Below are 19,103 nucleotides of genomic sequence, written 5' to 3'. Positions count from 1 at the left end.
CACCCATGACATTAGCATAATCTAATACTGGGGGGTTGGATATGCGCGCAGAGTATGGTCTATTCCAGGACCTACACAACTCGTTGTGCAGGTCCGGAAAAAATGGCAAGCCCCGGCGAGGCGACTGAGCCCGGCGCGAGAGAAACCGGTCGTCCAGCCTGCTGGATGGCTGGACTTCCTGCCTCTCTTGTGGCCAATCGATATTTAACTTGGCCACGGCACGAGTCAGTACCTCAATAAGCTCCTCTTGGGCGGGTGGGTGCGGTGGTGACATATATGCGGCCCCACCCGCCTCGATGTTGATATCTTCCGGATCCTCGGATCCGGAGAGAATCAACATCTGATTCTCCACCCCGGGGGAAGAAGCCGCTTCGCGGGCTTCCATACGAGGTGGGAGAACCTCAGAACTATCAGAGGAAGATTGAGAAAGTGCCTCGGCAGTCTCAATCTCCGCTGATACGTCCAGCTGCGAGCCCCATGATCTGGGACGCCACGCCACCTCGGCGGACGCAGGCCCAGAACCACGGGGCTCGCGTGGTTGGCCGGCCTCATCAAAGACCGCCAACCGAGACCTCAGCACCCTGAGCCTCGAGAGCCGCCTGAGCATGCTGAACGCCCAGGCACTGAACACAAAGAGAGTGCGTGTCCGTTCCCGAGATGTAGCGGGGACACGGATGCACGCACCTCTTAAACTCAGAACTAGACATTTCTTGGTTCTTGGTCTCTTTTACTGAAAATATATTTATATATATATATGGGACAGACAACAATAAATAGACAGACAATGTTCAAACACACACAGAGCGTTATGCTGAAGAGCGATAACTGACGCTACTATGCGCCGGGCTCCCCTTTATAGCTTCCGGGTATGCCGTAACATCTACGTCATGACGTAGGACCAATAAGGATTGGACTAGTTTCATTCATACTTCAGACGCGTTCATGCTAAGGGAGTATCCCCAAAACGTCGTTCCGACGCATTGCGAAGTTCCCTCGATATAGGGAACTTGTCAAATTTGAATCTCGCAAGATCTCATGGCGTGAGATCTCCCCAATATTACATATTGTTCCCTTACCTACACAAACATACTTTATAGTTAGACTATAATTACCGAAAGCTACACTGTAAATTATGAAAAAAGAAAAAAAAATATAGAATGGTACTTTTATCCATCAGATCATGATTGGGTGGAGATTTGAATGCGAACTTTTGGTCGATTGTATGAAAGGGGTTCGGTTTCACTGGACTAAATGATTGATTGGAGAGTAATGATGTTTCTATTTACACACACACACAGATGAATTGCTCCCAGTAAGGCCAAAAATTTGCATTTAGAAAATAGACCGGGTGAATTTCCATTTCATGCCAACTTTAATAACAGGTCAAAATAATACATGTATATAGTTACCGGAATTGGCTTCGCATATTGGTAAAATAAAGCACAGTGTCAGAGCAGACAACCGATATCCTTTAGTCTAGCTGCCTGCCAAGGGACTTGTTAGAGGCTTTAAATGGAAGTTCATTTTACAGAAACAGTCCTTCCCATCTATGCCTACAACATAGTGACATTTCTCCCTTGGGCACATCCGTCCCTTTATTAACCATATGTCTGAACCTACCTTCTCCCCACAGCATTGCAAATAAGCAGAACTGTTTTGTTAAAGCACAGAGCTTAGAAATGAACCTTATTTCAGCTGTCATCCATTGGTTTCCTCTCCAAGTCCTGTGTTCCAGGCTGCCAAAAAAAAATCTTGTAAATGTGATTTGTTTTTTCAATCTTTCACATTGTGATGTGAATGCCACATTCCACATGCCACATGTTTTATGAAAAGTCCAGCTGTGTATCAGTCAAGAGTTGTCATTTCTAAAATGATCTTCACTTTAGCTGTGTATACTGTATTTTTTAAAATAATCAATACTGTTATATTTAGTGATAAATTCACCTGTTGAAAATAAATGTTACTTGGTTTATTGCGACCAGTAGTCATGAAAACGCATTGTAATGTTGTCATCTCATGTGGATTAAACCCACATACAAAAGTGTAAGAAACCACAGCTAAGGGGAATTAAAGGGATAGTCCAAGCTTAAATAAAGCTTTCTTCTGAGATATTTTGAAGAATGCTGGAATAGAATAGTTTCGGTTCCCATTGACTTCTATTGTGTGATACAATACAAAAGAAATCAATAGAAACCACAATTGTTTTCTTAGCAACATTCTTCCGAATATCTTCTTTTGTGTTCCACAAAGAAAGAAACTATTGGAACATATCCCATTAAGATTAACAAAATACTCAAACTGAACCACACACACAATTAAAAAAAATGGTGCACAATGACTATTGGGTTATTTTGCTGTTCATTTCCATTAAGTGAGTATGTATACTTATTCGTTCTTTCCAACTGGAAATTTACATTTACATTTATGCATTTAGCAGACGCTTTTATCCAACGCGACTTACAACTCAGGAGTACAGGAAGCGATCTGTCAAGAAGAGGCAAAGAAACACAAAAAGTGCCCTAAATACCAAGATTTGTATACTACTCAGAGTAGCAAAAACCAGAAAAGGGAAGGAAAAAAGAAAAAGTACTGAAGGAAGAGTTTAGAGATTTTTTTTTTAATGATTAAGTGCTCATGGAAGAGATTTTACCTGTCTTTTGAATGAAGCGAGTGATTCTGTTGTGCATATGGAGGATGGAAGATCGTTCCACCAACCAGGAACAATGAATGAAAAAAGTTCTGGAGAGGGATTTCATGCCTCTCTGTGATGGTACCACAAACCTCCACTCGTTAGCTGAGCGAAGGCTTCTGGTGGGGGTGTAGGAGTGAGTCGAAATATGCTGGTGCCGAGCTTGTGGAAGATCCATGAGCAAGAGTCAGTGCTTTGAATTCCGGGCAGTGAGTGGTAGCCAATGCAGAGAGATGAAAAGAGGTGTGACATGAGCCATTTTGGGCTCATTGAAGACAAGACGTGCCGCTGCCTTCTGGATCATTTGCAACGGTTTGATTGCACATGATGGAAGTCCAGCCAGAAGCGCATTGCAATAGTCAAGTCTAGAAATTACCAGGGCTTGGACAAGAAGCTGTGTTGCACCGTAAGGAACGGTCTGATTTTCCTGATGTTGTGCAACGCAAACCTGCATGACCGAGTTGTCTTTGAAATGTGGTCTTTGAAGGACAGCTGGTCATCAAAGATTACTCCAAGATTTCTGACCGGCCCTGAAGAGGTAATCAAAGATGAACCTAGCTGGATGGTAAAATCGTGTTGTATGGTCAGATTAGCAGGGAAGACGAGCAGCTCAGTCTTTGCTAAGTTGAGCTGCAGGTGATGTTTTTTCATCCATGCCAAGATATCCACCAGACAGCTTGTGATTTGTGCAGCTACTGTCGGATCATCTGGTTGAAATGAGAGGTAGAGCTGTGTGTCATCAGCATAACGATGATATGAGAGGCCATGTGCCTGAATGATGGGTCCCAATGATGTTGTGTAAATGGGGAAGAGGAGAGTACTAAGCACTGAGCCCTAAGGAACCCCTGTGGTCAGTTGATGTGCTTTGGATACCTCTCCTCTCCAGGCAACCTTAAAAGACCTACCTGTGAGATGGGACTAAAACCAGTGGAGTGGAGTCCCTGTGATGCCCAGTGATAAGAGGGTGGACAGAAGAATCTGATGATTCACAGTGTCAAAGGCAGCAGATAGATCAAGGTGGATGAGGACTGATGCTTTGGAAGCAGCTTTTGCTATCCGCCGGGCTTCAGTAACCGACAATAATGCCGTCTCAGTTGAGTGGTCCTTTTTGAAACCTGACTGGTTTATGTCCAGTTGATTATACTGTGAGAGGAAAGAGGAGACCTGGTTGAAAACGACTCTTTGAAGTGTTTTCGCTATAAATAGTAGGAGAGAAACAGGTCTGTAGTTCTCTACAAGTGATGTGTCTAATGTGGGTTTTTTTAAGCTGTGGGATTACCCGAGCCTGCTTGAATGTGGTAGGGAAGATGCCGGTGTAGAGAGATGTGTTGATGATGTGTGTGAGTGCTGGTAAGAGTGTATGGGAGATGGCTTGTAGAAGGTCTGAGGGGATGGGATCTAGAGGGCAGGTAGTGGGATGGCTGGAGAGAAGTTTAGATACTTCAGCCTCAGTGAGTGTAGAGAAGAAGGAGAGAATATGTTTGGCTGTGGATATGGCTGATTTAAAATTGTGGGTGTGTGGAGGTGGGAACTGACTGCTGATGATTGTGGTTTTATCTGTGAAAAAATGGGCAAGATTGTCTGCAGATAGAGAGGTAGTGGGAGGTGGTGGAGGGGGACAGAGGAGAGAGGTGAAAGTTCTGAGAAGTGTCCGTGTGTCTGAGGTGCTGTTGATTTTGTTGTGGAAATATGAGGATGTAGCTGCATGGACATCATTTGAGAAGGAAGAGAGCAGAGATTGATACTTACTCAGGTTAGATAGCTCGTTTGATTTGCACCATTTTCTCTCTGCTGCTCTAAGTTTGGTCAGGTGTTCACAAAGAACATCAGATAACCAAGGGTTAGAGGGAGTAGAGCGTGCTGGCCTAGAAGACAGATACTATCTAGACAAGAAGTTAAAGTAGAACATAAAGTGTCTGTTGCAGTGTTGACATCCATAGAGAAGAATTGTGTGGGTAACGGAAGAGAGGATGACACAGCAGAGGAGAGATGAGAGGGAGAAAGAGAACGCAGGTTGTCAGAAACTAACTGGTAGAGGAAGTGGAAGTGCACGAGTAGTAAGATGTAGATTAACTATGATGAAGTAATGATCAGAAAAGTGTAAGGGTTTGACCAAAAGGTTTTCTGTAGTGCAGTTGCGCATGTAGATGAGGTCAAGTTGGTTGCCAGATTTGTGGGTGTGTGAGGTAATAAGGAGTTTGAGATCGAATGAGGATAGAAGGGAGTGAAAATCTGTAGCATATGGTTTGTCCAGGTGGATGTTGAAATCTCCAAGGATTACAAGTGGGCTGCCATCCTCTGGGAATGAGGATAGCAGCACATCTTGTTCCTCAACAAAAGTGCCCAATTGACCTGGAGGGCGGTAAATGAGGTGAGGGGTGTCCAAGAAAGAGAAGTTGTAAGAGAGAGCAGCAGGGGTTGCTGAGTTTTCTTGACGGATCCAGGTCTCAGTCAAGGCCAAGATATTCAGACTGAATTGAGTGGCAAAGGCTGAAATGAAGTCAGCTTTGTTTACAGCTGACTGACAATTCCATAGACCCAGAGAAAAGGAGGGAGGAATATTAGTAGAGGAAGGAATAGGACACAGATTAATAGTGTTGTGCTGCTGTCTGTGTGTAATAGTGGAGCGTGGTTTAGAGATAGTGGGTATGTATTGAAAGCACATTGTGAGAAAAGAACGAAGGATAAAGAGGACAGAAAAATAAATACTTAAGTGCGTTCTCAGTAGCGGCTGAACACGAGGTGGCTGAACACTCCCGATGATGCTACCGCACCAGTGCTGACATGCTTATTAAATACACGCTGATCACTACTTAAATGAGAACAGCTGTGGACGCTTTTATAATTATTCCACAGATTAATCAGTGCAACAGGCTGCCAATGACTAACCAAACTATGACTCACTACCTGTGCTAAAAGCCATTAATATTAGTTGATAACAGCGGACAATTGCTTCAAACTGTCGTGGTTAAAGTTTAAAATATATACTCCTTTTGTTTTGGAATCACATTTAAACCAAATTGAAGTAAAGTAAAAATGAAGCAATTTGAAGTAAAAAGAAAATTCAGACAAAAAGACAAAAAAAAAGAGTGTGTATTCTCTTTTTTTTGTTCTTATATCATGGGTGTCTAGAAAGTAACACTAGCTCCACAGTGGCACTGGCAGCCTCAAGAGAAAAAAAAATTCAATTCAATTCAATTAATTTCAGTTCAATTAATTTCAGTTCAGTTCAATTCAATTCAATTCAATTCAATTCAATTCAATTCAATTCAATTCAATTCAATTCAATTCAATTCAATTCATTCTCTCTCTCTCTCTCTCTCTCTCTCAATTCAATCAATTCTCTCTATCTCTATCTCTATCTCTATCTCTATCTCTATCTCTATCTCTATCTCTATCTCTATCTCTCATTATTGAATTTGAGCATGTTCCTTAAAGTAAACGGAATAACTGATTGTCAGGGCTTATCTCTGGTGGAATTGTAGCTTGGCCAAAAAAGTAGAATTTTTTTTTTAAATGTGTCTTGCCATTTAATTATCTCTCTTAAAATGCCAAGCATCCAACCGTGTGCACTTTTTCCTTTCTTCAGTTTCGCACATTTGATCCATGCAAGCAGCTGTGGTGCAGTCATCCAGATAACCCTTACTTCTGCAAGACCAAAAAAGGGCCACCACTGGACGGGACTGAATGTGCACCTGGGAAGGTAATTTTATGTGTCCACATTAGGGGTGTCACTATATACCGGTATTGACAATAACCGTGATATTAAAAACACAAAATATCGTTATCGTGTTAATTAAGGGTGTGACAATGTGACAATATATCGTGATAACCATAATATTTTTAATGAATAGTACACATTTGATAACATGACCCCGTAAATAGTGGCAGGACCTGGTTTGAATGTCCCAAAGTACAATAGGTGGTGGTATTTCACCATCGCTGTCATCTGTCATAAAGCAGAAGATGCAGTGTGTGCAGCTGGTTTTTTGGTTTTATTAAAAAAATTACTTGTCATAGATGAGGGCAACACCACCAACGTGTTCACCCACATCCACATCCATCAGATTTTGCCACTATACAGAGAGGAAGTTGCAATTATTTTGCTAATCGGTTAGTCCTGAAATGGGAAATGTTACATTAACTGCTGACACATTCAGTTTTATCCATCCATTAAGGCTTTTAGTCAAAAAGTGTGCTGATTAAAAAACTCATATAAACTTATTGATGTTTACTTCAAATATATTTAGAGAGGATTATTTTTTTTTTTGTATTTTTATCCTAAATAAGACAATCTGAGCAATATGGTGAGCTAAACTCTCACATTGTTCCATTCATACTCGACATCAAAGGTATGAACTTCCAGAAGCGAGTATTCAACTTTCGAAAATCCCTAAAACGGACAGCTGCAACAGACTAAAACACAGATAGAGACGTTTTGACTGATTAAACATTGTTACAGTATATGACTTATCTGTGTTTTTTCATGCCATGTTGGTTATTTTTGTAAGAATAAAGTATATTTATAATGCAATGCTAAACAAATAATTTATCACTGTATAACTATAATTAAATAATTTCTGCCTCATTCTGTGACAAGATTTTTTTACAGGTTATGGTATTAGTGTTGTTAAAGTTCTCCTGGTTATTTCTTATCCAGTCAAAGAAAAGAAAGTCAAAGTCAAAGAAAGTCAGAGTTTCAATTGTTGTGTATAATGTGATTTGGCCAAGATAAAATTTGGTTGTGAAAAATCTGATATCATCCATAGTCTAATTTGCCTATATTGTCCTGTTGTTCCCAATTTGATCCTGTCTCCTGTATCTGACCTTCCCCTCTTAGTGGTGCTATAAAGGTCACTGCATGTGGAAGAATGCCAACCAAGTGAAGCAAGATGGAGCCTGGGGTGCATGGAGCAAGTATGGCTCCTGCTCTCGCTCGTGTGGGATGGGCGTCCGCTTCAGAACCCGCCAGTGCAACAACCCTGTGTATGTTATCCACTGTACGCACAGTCAGGACTGCTAATGAAGCTCAATGGCACACTGATGTACTTTCAAAAATCAGATTCAGTTATATGGATGGCTGCAGATTCTTAAAAAGGAAAATAACTATCTGTCTAGAAATAAAGCATACAGGCAGCAGGGGTGAAAATTATTGACTATCCAATGAGAAACTTAGCATTCTTCAGTAAGGTTAGTTTGTTCTTTATCTCGCTATTATTTCAATAACTAATATTTGAAGCCAAAACAAAACAAATGCATGACATTATCTGATTTCCTGTTTACATCCGTACATTTTATTGAGAATAAAATCCCTCTGCGCAGGGTGTTTTTAATCAGGTGAGGCTTCTGTCTTTGCTGTCTAGGTGTAGTTTTCTTTTTAAAGAAGGTCTATTCTTTTGCACCAGGGATATGAGTGGATGCTTCTTCATTTGCATGACTGCTTTGAGAATGAAAGACGCAAGAAAACTTTTAAGCTTTTTTAATGCCGTCATATTATTGTGCTAGTTGTGAGGAGTGTTGAACAGATGCTCGCTCTAATAGAAGATATGCACGAATGAAAATTCAAATTGTTTCATCACAAAGGCTTGTGATGAAAACTGCAGGATTTTTAACAAAATCTACCTTTTGCATCGGTTGTCATATCATACAAACATTGCTTAGACTTTCTGAATCTTGATCTAAAAATATTTATTTAGTGAAAGAAGGGATAAATGTATTTCTAATATCTTTTTGTGGCAGACTTGTTCATTTAATGCACTTTATTGACCTTTGTTTGATTATTATCTTTTATATTTTAGCCCATCTAATGGAGGTCAGGACTGTCCAGGGGTGAACTATGAGTACCAGCTGTGTAACATTGATGATTGCCCCAAACACTTTGAGGACTTCAGAGCTCAGCAATGTCAACAGCGCAACTCCCACTTTGAATACCAGAACACTAAACACCACTGGCTTTCCTACGAACACCCCGACGGTAAGTTCATCAGATTTTAAAGCCGTGTAATTTGGGGAAATGTGGAAAGTGGCATTCCAAAAGTACTGGCATAGTGTAAAAGTGCCTGACAACTTTTTCAGCAGCCTTTTTTTCCATTAGAATTTTTGAAATGTCTTTGTTAAAGCGATATAAGCCACAAACCAAACCAACGAGTGCAAGATGAACCACAATTCTGCCCACTTTCCTTTTTCTTGAGCAGTGTGTGCGGCTCAAGAAATCGTCTAAGCCTTTAGAGTTCCCTCACACATGAGGTGACGAAATGTCATTTCAAAGGCTTTTGTCAAAATTGCACTTGCTGCAGTCGCTTCATGTGATGTTTGTGCCTATTGCCATTTTTCTCTGTAACCCACAAAATAAAGGGCCGATATTGTTCAAAACTAAAGCCAGTGAGAAATGACACTGACAGCCATTCCACTTCTAAACACACGTTTTAGCATTTATTACAATATTTTATCATTTTGTTGTTCAAAAACATTTTTAGTGACATAGAAAAAAAATGCAGGGACAGGTCATTTTCAGGTCAGGTTTTTTTTTTTAGACTGCAATGTTGCTGTATCACGATATGGCATGCAATATATCACCGAGGTGTAACTCTATTTACCCTATTAATTTAAATACTTGTATAAAAGTTACAAAGCTATTTACAAAGCTGCTGTCACTTTAAAGCTGAATGCACAGACCCTATACTCTGATACACATCCAATATTCTCCCAACTGTTCATTCTTCTCTTTCTCGCAGACATTTACATTTTTTTTACATTTTATGAGACATGCATTAAGTGTATGTGAAATAAACTAATCTTTGCTCGTAGCTAATGCCCTCGTAGCTGCAACTGGCTGCAATTGTCATCGTATTCGTCTTCTTGAGTAAACATAACTGAAATAGAAACGGAGGAGATGGTGAAAAAATTTGGTGCAACATCCATTTGGACTTGGGTTCGGATTTAAGCTGTCCGACGAGCAGATGCGCAGGTGTGAGCACACACACACGCACACGTTGTCTTTGTAGTCTCTGCCGTGTGTCACTGCATAAACCGTCACTTGATGAAAATCTACCATTTAATTTGAGAAAACGCAAAGGTCTTTACGGCAACCCATCAAAATAAACATTCGGTTTACCGTGAAGAAATTGACAGAATATATTAGGCTACTGTTGTAGACTACAGTAGATTTAGCTACATTTCTATGTAATAATAATTCGTCTCTACTAATAATAATAATTATGCCTAGGTGGTTGCTTATTTTCCACTTTATCTTTTTTATAAATAATATTTACAGCATACAGCCTTTAAATGTTTATGTATTTACTTAAACTGATTATCAAATATATATATATATATATATATATATATATATATATATATATATATATATATATATATATATATATATATATATATATATATATATTATTTTTTAATGGTTAAATAAACAAATAAAAAAACATATTCCTGTGATAATGATTTTTATGGAATTGGTTCTGACTACTGGAATTTTGGTATTGTGATATCTCTATTCCCTAATTCACAGTATCCATTCCTTTATTAACGAGACACCAGTTTTCATTTCACTAAGAGAACAAACTGTTTAAAACCAAAAGCTTTACATTAGGCTGCAGGTAAGAAACCATTGCTGCTTTGGAAAAACAAACTCCATTCACTGTCCCATTAATGTTGGGTTCTTTGGGAATCTGAACAGTGTTGTCTTGCCCTGACAACCAAAAACACACTTCTTTGGTGACATTGTTGATTTGGTGAAGTCCTATGACAGCCGGCTTCCCTAAAGCATTTGCTCTCTCGCTCTAGTCACACGTTCAAGGACATTTCGTCATATCTGACGTCAGATAGACCCATACTCGAAAAGAAACCGTATTTTTTGCACAGAAATTCTCCATCAAATGTCACTTTTTTCAAGATTTTCACTTTTATGTAATCATCCCATTAAAGGTGCCCTAGAATGAGTTGAAACAATATGTTAAATTATTCTCTGATATCTACATAGAGGGAATGTGGCTTATTTAAGGTCAAAAACTGTCCACAGTTTTACAGGTCCATTTACAACCCTATAAATTGTCCCTAGGATGTAATGCTCTGTTTTTGACTTATTTGGAAGGGTCATATTAATGTTAAGCTCTTCTCTGATTGGCTTATTTCAGCAAAACATCTCAAATGGAGATTGATAAAAATGCAGACTACGGTTGCCAGATTTCAGTAATTAAATCCCTCCCAAATAGAGGTTTTCTGTGAAAAGAATATGTATCCAGTGTTTTACTTGAACATCTTGCAACCATATGCACGTGAGCTCTCTTGCACGCGGATGGTCTGAAAACACCAATAAACAAGTAAGCTGTATTTCAGCAATCTCCATTTGAGATGTTCTGCTTAAAGTGTCGTTCAGTCTACATTTTAGACTTGTCTTTTTTCATCAACGATATTGCATGTTTATATAACGTTAGTCACAATGTAGGCTATGCAGTGACAGTGATGTACTCTGAAATACAAGCATGTAAAAACATCATAGGCCTACTTCCGTTCTCAAAAATATTAATCTATAACTTATATATTTTTTAAATGAATAGCCTTGTCAAATGACCGTCGTTTTAACTTATATGGTGGAAAAGGTGACGTTTGCTAGAAGGATCGATTGAACGATCTGTAAGCAGCGTATCTATGGTTGTATTTTGTGATACAAAATAATATTAACCTTTGTCATTAGACACAATATTTAGTTTTGTATGGTTTCCTATTGTTCTGTACTAACATCTTGCGTCATCTATACAATGCGGTCTCTCTAAGAAACTTTCAATTTAATCAGAAATTTTTTAAACAGCTAGTCAATAAGTGGATAAATCACTACTTACTGCTTGCAGGAATATAGTTGCCCCTTTACTTCAGTTTAAGACGCTGAGCGAAGCTTTCTTGAACTGGGCCGAACAAACGAACGATTTTGAATTAAATTGTTGTGGTATCCGATTATAATAAACCTCAACCATGACTGTTGACATATGAAAAGTCCTCACATCTCCTGCACAGCCTGGAACATGACATGTGTCCATGAGCTGCCGTTGCTATCCTCGAGTGTCGTTTGTTTACCTGCAGTTCCGATGATTCGGCTCCATCAGTTCAGCATGACAATGAACATATTTGGACGTATGCAAATGTTGGCGGCGTTCTTATAAATGATCCCGAACGATTGTGTCTCGGTTGGCCTTATGTTGAGAATCACTTATTTTTCCATGTTGTTTTGGATGCATGAGATTTACTAAGAAGTAGGAGGTGTGGTGTTTGAGACTCACAGTATGTGATGTCCATGTACTGAACTCTTATTATTTCACTATGGCAAGGCTGATTCAATTTTTCATTCTAGGGCACCTTTAAAACTTTTGTTAACTTGGATAAAATAAAATAAAAAGCAGCCATGTTGCAACGTGAAACCTAATTTGCATATGTTAAATGTTTCAGGAAGTTAGTCTAGTGGTATTTTATACTAGTTCAAGAGTTTAATCGGTTGTCAGATATAAGACCTGTGCTGCCAAATAATTTTTCACATTAGCACAAGTCATTTTTAATGCATGTGAATTATTAATTAGTTTAAAGCTAGTGGAGATCAAGACCTGAAATAGTACATTTAATTTGCTGGAATATTATATTACACTATTCTTTATGCATGATTATATTCCAGTTTTACTGTTTAAAGCAGCTCCAGGTAACTTTTTAACCTTCATAATATATTTTCAAGACTTGTCATGTGACATCGACTTACAATAGGTTGAATGACACATCTGCCATAGCCTGACGGGGTCTATGTTGTTTTTAATCTTACTTTTAAACTTTAGGTTTCGGGTAGTAACCCGAGAACAAAAAGAACTACAAAATTCAATTGCTTTACACCATATATGTCACTTCCACCACCACCCCCATGTAAACACAAGTAAATACAAAAGACGTACAAAATCATATCATATTTTAGGATACCTAACATGTCTGTGATATTTGTTTATTTGTCTTGCCTCAAGTTTGCAGATTCATCTATGGTAGCTTGATAATATAATATTGACAATATGTGGTATTACCTACTACTCAAACATTGAATTGAAGTATCATATAGATTTTTTTAAACGGTAACCAATAGACTTGGTTATAGTTTACTATAATGACTCTGGCTTGTAAATGTTTACAAAGCACAAACCTTGTCTCTCTCGGCAACTTCTTCACTATCATTCTCCCACCCACGAAACTCATTTATCTTTGACTCGCTCGGCTGGCTGGCAAGGAGCTGCTTGGCTATAGTCGCTTTCGTGACGTGTCTGCACTTTTGCAGAGAGCAAAAGTTACCTAGTGCTGTTTAAATATTGATTTCTCATAACTTAATTGTATTTTAATAGACCTTAAATGTATGTAATTTAATTTGTAGTCTTTCTTATTAAATAATATTTCTTCATATCTTTCTATATTGTCAGCCAACAAAAGGTGCCACCTTTATTGCCAGTCGAAAGAAACGGGTGATGTGGCTTACATGAAGCAGCTGGTGCATGATGGGACAAGGTGCTCTTACAAAGACCCATACAGCATCTGTGTGCGTGGAGAGTGTGTGGTAAGCAATTGAATTTCATTTTGTATACTTGCTTTTGCAGATACCGGTGCTAGTGTGCTAAAACACTAATTAGCACAGATTAAAATAAATATTATTATTGTTGTTTTTCTCAGTAAGATCTCAATAATATAATGGTGTGCCATTCACATAACCTCTTCAACAATAATCTGCATCAAACAGAAGTGAATCTCTTAAAAATATTTCATTCCATTAACTTCATAAAGGTTCAAAATTCCAGCAACTAGATTATCTTTTGAGTGAATTATAATAAACCAGCCAGGTATTGATTGCTTGATTGCTTGATTGACTGATGTCTAATAAAATTATGTGCACTGCACTTGTGTTGAAGCTAGCCAAGAATGAACCTACAGGTTTTCTCCAGCTCTTGCCAGTTAAATTCACATCAGATTGGCTGTGAACACTCCTTGTGCATTTAATGACCATTCTATCTTAGGCTGAGGCTAAGGCACCTTCGAAATCACTATTATTCTCTTTAACTCTTTCCCCACCATTGAAAGTATTTTCTGTAAATATATGACACGGCTTCTTCACCATTGATAGAATTTTCTATCAAAATGTTCATGCCGCTGTTGTGCATCTTATGAAAGATCAAAATCTCCAGACCAAAACACTGCTGAAAAGTGAAAGCAAGTGATAGAAGCATTGCTTATGCATATGTAAAATTACGCATAACATTATACATCAGATATTAAACAGCATATAAATCAAAGCTGCCTAACATTACCAAATGAAATGTCGACCCAGGAAGAGTTACAGGACTGCAAGTTTTGGAGGTGGCATTTATGTTTTGTTCATCGGTTTTAATTCGATCTGGATGTAATCTTTGAAAAAAATGTGATTTTTTTCAATGTAGTTTTATTATTATTTTTCATAAAACTTACCCACATTCAAGTGTTGATAAAAAAAGAATGCCTGAAGCTAGAATAATATTTTGTTGTTTAAAAGCAGAGGTTATATTTTTTATTTTTATACATTGTATGTTCAGCTATTTGTATAACAAAATATTGGGGGACAGGTGTAACAAAGAGTCAGCCGAGTGAGGATCCATCTCCAGATGTATTATTTCAGTTGGAACAGTACAAGGTAGAGACACAGCAGAAGAGGAGGCTTAACAGAGCGGTAATAGGGACAGGCTAAGGCCTGTGCAGGGGGCTAACGATCACAATACGGTTTCACAGGCTCAGGTCGGGGCAGGCAGCCAATAATATCTGTCTGCAGAGCCGCTATATAGCCGCAGTATAAATAAAAAAAAAAAACTTTCGACTAGACATTTCAAAGGTTTTTATCTTAGTTCAAAGTCAAGATAAGTAATTCCTCAAGTTGATTAATTCTGCCTGGGGTAAATGCATAAACTTGAACACAAATAAAAGATACTTTTAAACAGGCTGAAAGTGTGAGCATATTAAATTGTTGGAGACATAAACAAGAAACAAATTTAATTTACATTTATTTATTACATTTACAATTTACATTTTAAACATTTCGTTATTTTACCATTACAATTGATCACTAACTAATAACTAAAATCAAACAAGTGCAATTACAAAAAAGAAATAAAATTGTAGTTGTTAGGGGTGTGCATTGGCACTGCCTTCACGATTCGATTCGATTACGATTCACCAGGTAACGATTCGATTCAATTCGATTCTATGATGCATTGTGATGCATCAAAATTCTACTGCACACAAAGCAAATTTTTCATCAGTCACGAGGCAATACAAGCAGATATTAAACAACAGATTGTATTGGCTGCTATGTGTCTCCTGTATCTTTGACATAAAAGTTATTAAATAAAATAAAATGTAATTAAATAAAATTAAATAAAATGCAATTAGCCCTTAAATGCATGACTGTTTCACCAAACATTCTTACATATTCACGTCGTTAGCGACCCAGATCTATATTTAACATGGATAGACCTCTACCTGTCGTGATAATATATAAAACTCCTGATTTTAGAGTAACAGCTACAGAAGAATAAAATAAAACCTATTTCGTTACCTTTTTGGAGCTTGGAAGGGTTTAGTTTGAGCAGATGTTTAATACCATCATCATATGACCTCGTCAGAGCTCGTTTACCAGTGTATTCAGCATCTGCCTCATATTCGCGATCTCCAGCATATTCTCCAAACTCATTTTCAATGTCTTCAAAATCAATATTTTGATCACTGACAGCTTCTTGACCACATCCATCATCAAGAGACTGTGACACTAACATATGATTGTGTTTAGTACTTGCTCTCTGAAGTAAATCACTAACCCATTTCAAGTTTTGCAGATTATAATTATTGTTTCGTTTTCTGTCAGAGGTAACTATGAGTGTCACTTCATCATTGGGTATCAGACATTGCCACCTTGTGGAATAAAGGTGAATTGCGCCGTATTTCGTCATTATAGATTAATTTATTATTGTGCAAAAAATATATACGTGCAATCCTACACACCTCGCGTCGTTAGCGCGTTTTTAATAACCCGTCTATCGCGGTCATCTCCCTCCGCCTCAGCCATCTTCCTTGTTGTTGTTGTTATTCTCCCGGAACCGAAAGTATTTGAAACTTCACAATTTTATCTTCCTCCAGAAAATAAACAGTGACATAATCGATTATGGCACTTTGCCGCATCGATGCTGAATCGTTCATGCCCCGCATCGCGATGCATCGCCGAATCGATTATTGTTGACACCCCTAGTAGTTGTATTCCCTTCCAGTGCTGTAACATGCATCGCGAAGACATAACGACGCAATGCGCATGCGCGGTCAGAACTCCTGTGGTAAAACTGTGGTTGGGGTAAAACTGTGGCTCTGCAGTCAGTCCCTTCTCCAGGCGGCAGAGAATCAAACAACGATAAGCAGTCCAAGGTCAGATCCAGAGTAGCAATGGGGAGGGAAACGCTCAGAAAGGATCACCGTAGCAAATCAAGACTTCGCAATGGTGTGGTTTGAATAGTGTGCTTAAGTAGCGTGTGTGAAGGGCTGAAGGTTTGTGCCCAATCAGTCCCAGGCATGTGTCTATGGGGGTTTTAGTCCAGAAAGCAACAGTCAATATTCTGGTAAGAGCTCCCTCTGGTGATCCGGAGGAAGGGGAGAGGGAGCTTCACCTGCAACACCAGGAAAGTTCTGAAAAAAAGAAAAGAAATGCTGGCATTGGCTTGCAGCTTTTTTTTTAAACGCTGGCAGGGAAAGAGATAAAATCTATTGTCTATAGTCCATTGGCTTGTCATTTTCTAACAACAGCACAGAAATTGTATTTTCTTACTTCCAGCTTTTCTACTTTTACTTAAATTATTATTATTATTATTATTATTATTATTATTATTATTATTATTATTATTAAAGATATCAATGCCAGTGTCAACTTCTCTGGTATCTTGCTCTTTTTTTGATTGCAGCATGCAGTGTAGATGGACTTTACCTGGTCTGTCATTAAAATAGACATTTGACTCACTGTACTCACAGATATGTAAGTGATGCTGATTAGAAACGTATTGCACACTTCTGAATAAGTAAAAATTAGTCTTTTAACATATAATAATGTAAAATTTTAAGACAAATCTGTCCTCCAATTTTTTATTTATTTTTTTGCTGTAAATTTGTGAGTTGGCTCTGTGATATGTTGCTGAGCAAGGACGGCTTACATTGCAGTGTGTATAGGATGAGTGTCACTTTACAATGGATGTTGTTTGAGGAATAGATCTCTCTGGATGGGGTTGTAAATTGATTTTTGTAGATGGACAATGAATAGTAATTAGCTTTTGGGAGGAAATGATTGATAGTGTGTCAGCTAGTGTACAGGGGCGTTAGGGTTTATTAGCAGATATCTATTACCTTTTTTAAAGTTTTGTTCAACAAACTACTACAATGTCTCATATTTGTCAATGTCAGTTCTTTCAATTCTTTGGTGACACTTTTAAGGATTATGCCTCTGTAGCGCAAAATAACAACATTAGAAAACATTAGAAAAGCTCTATCTTTAGGTCTATAGACCTTATGTATCCCCACATCCCGCACTGCACTTTTGTGTTCTATATTCCAGTTTGAATTTCCACAGCATGAAGGGAAAATCTTATGAATTTATGAATGAACCGCTCATTTTGAACTATTTGTTTTGACATCCGTTGATCATCCATGATTATATTTTAATCTAATAATCTATTTATAATTTTTTTCAGTTAATCTATTGTTTATTTTATAAAAAGTTGATAAATCCTCTGGTTAATTTACCAGTAAATTATAACCAATAATTTACCAAGCTGCGTGCCTCAGAGCCTCACACCCATGGCACCACGTTTAAAACGTAAAAAATGTTGTAAATGCAGCCATATTAAGCACAAAATATCGACTGACAAACTTATTCTAGAGCTGTCTAAAATGTGCTGTAATAGTCCATATAAGTTACTTACACTGCTGTTTCGACATTTTGAGAGACCTGCCCTAGGCAAGATTTTACTTGGTGCCCCTTGTATCAAGGTTTTTATATATTGGTTGTGTTTTTATAATTTTTAAAATAAAAATAAACAAACACACACACAGACGTCTGGTTCACTATCTTTGTGGGGACTCTCCATAGACGTAATGGTTTTTATACGAGACAAACCGTATTTTCTATCCCCCTACACTGCCCCTAAACCTAAACCTACCCATCATAGGAAACATTCTGCATTTTTACTTTCTCAAAAAAATGTATCCTGTATGATTTATAAGGCTTTTGAAAAGTGGGGACCGGCTCACTTTTCAATGAGCCGTTTGAAAAGTGACTAGGCCTACTATCAGCTATTACTATCCTTATGGGGACATTTGGTCCCCACAATGTAATATAAACAAGGACACACACGCACAAACACACATATATATATACAAAAATGTGTGTATACGTATATCCTCCACTAAACTATGCATGCTCATGTTTTCACCATGAATTAAACATTTTAAGAATTTTTTATATTTGGTGTGCATTTTATTTTATTTTTTTAGCTATTTTAGATAAACCTGTATATAAATATCATTACTAATTTCAGAAAATAAATTTTACAAAGGCCAAATATCCCCTTACAATTGCACAACTAAGTAAAAACATTAGGCTATTAAAAAAAATTATATATGTTTATAAACAATTGACATGATTTTTTAAAGATTCTGATCACCCAGAACAGTTGCTTTACATAAAGTTTAAGATAAAAATAACTGGAATTAATTAGCAAACATTCATATTTAGATAATGCATTTAGATAAACTGTTTATTCATTTCATCACTTTACCTCTGTCTTTATCCCCTTATTCCTTTATATTCCTGTATCAGAGGGCTTCGGTCTTTTTGACGCATTGGCCATCCGTCATAAATAATTAGGCAACTTTCACTGGCGCGAGCAAACAAGCACATTCCTGTCTGTTAGATGCGCGAGAGGCGACGCGACAACAAATTCCCAACGTTAAACGGATCGCGCGTTCAATTTCGGACACACTAAAGCACTCGCTGGGCAGGAGGAGATTGATGCAGTGGTCTGGGAAGAGTCTGGGGATTTGTTTAAGGTTTTTTTGGTAATATTTGGTAATATCACTCATTTTGGCGCCCCTGTGGTCGAGTGGCGCCCATAGCATTTGCCTATTCCGCCTATGCCACGGGCCGGCCCTGGCCCCAGGATGCTTTCTTTAGATGCTCCTGCATAGAAGTTGTGGTGCTGTGGTAGGCCTATACCCTTTACGTTTTACAGAATGCGCAGAGCACAATTTTATATGATGTCGGGTTAAAAAATTCCTACATTTTTAGATCGGGCCATACAGTCTTGTTCAAAATAATAGCAGTACAATG

At 38.1% G+C, this 19,103-nt stretch overlaps 1 protein-coding gene across 3 annotated transcripts in view; it reads left to right on the top strand.

The window, feature by feature from the left end:
* The window catches only part of adamts3 (ADAM metallopeptidase with thrombospondin type 1 motif, 3), a 190,500-nt gene that overhangs the window by 120,866 nt on the left and 50,531 nt on the right, over positions 1 to 19,103 (top strand). For all 3 annotated transcript variants that reach the window (XM_067438269.1, XM_067438268.1, XM_067438270.1), the window contains 4 exons: positions 6,279 to 6,392; positions 7,530 to 7,675; positions 8,488 to 8,663; positions 13,144 to 13,277. In XM_067438269.1, coding sequence (XP_067294370.1) covers positions 6,279 to 6,392; positions 7,530 to 7,675; positions 8,488 to 8,663; positions 13,144 to 13,277 — 570 coding nt within the window. The remainder of the gene's footprint in view (positions 1 to 6,278; positions 6,393 to 7,529; positions 7,676 to 8,487; positions 8,664 to 13,143; positions 13,278 to 19,103) is intronic.

The sequence above is a fragment of the Pseudorasbora parva genome, chromosome 3 (genome assembly GCF_024679245.1).
Source record: "Pseudorasbora parva isolate DD20220531a chromosome 3, ASM2467924v1, whole genome shotgun sequence".
Classification (NCBI taxonomy): domain Eukaryota; kingdom Metazoa; phylum Chordata; class Actinopteri; order Cypriniformes; family Gobionidae; genus Pseudorasbora; species Pseudorasbora parva.
The sequence above is the reverse complement of the archived record's forward strand: the minus strand, read 5'-3'. Positions and strand labels throughout refer to the sequence as shown.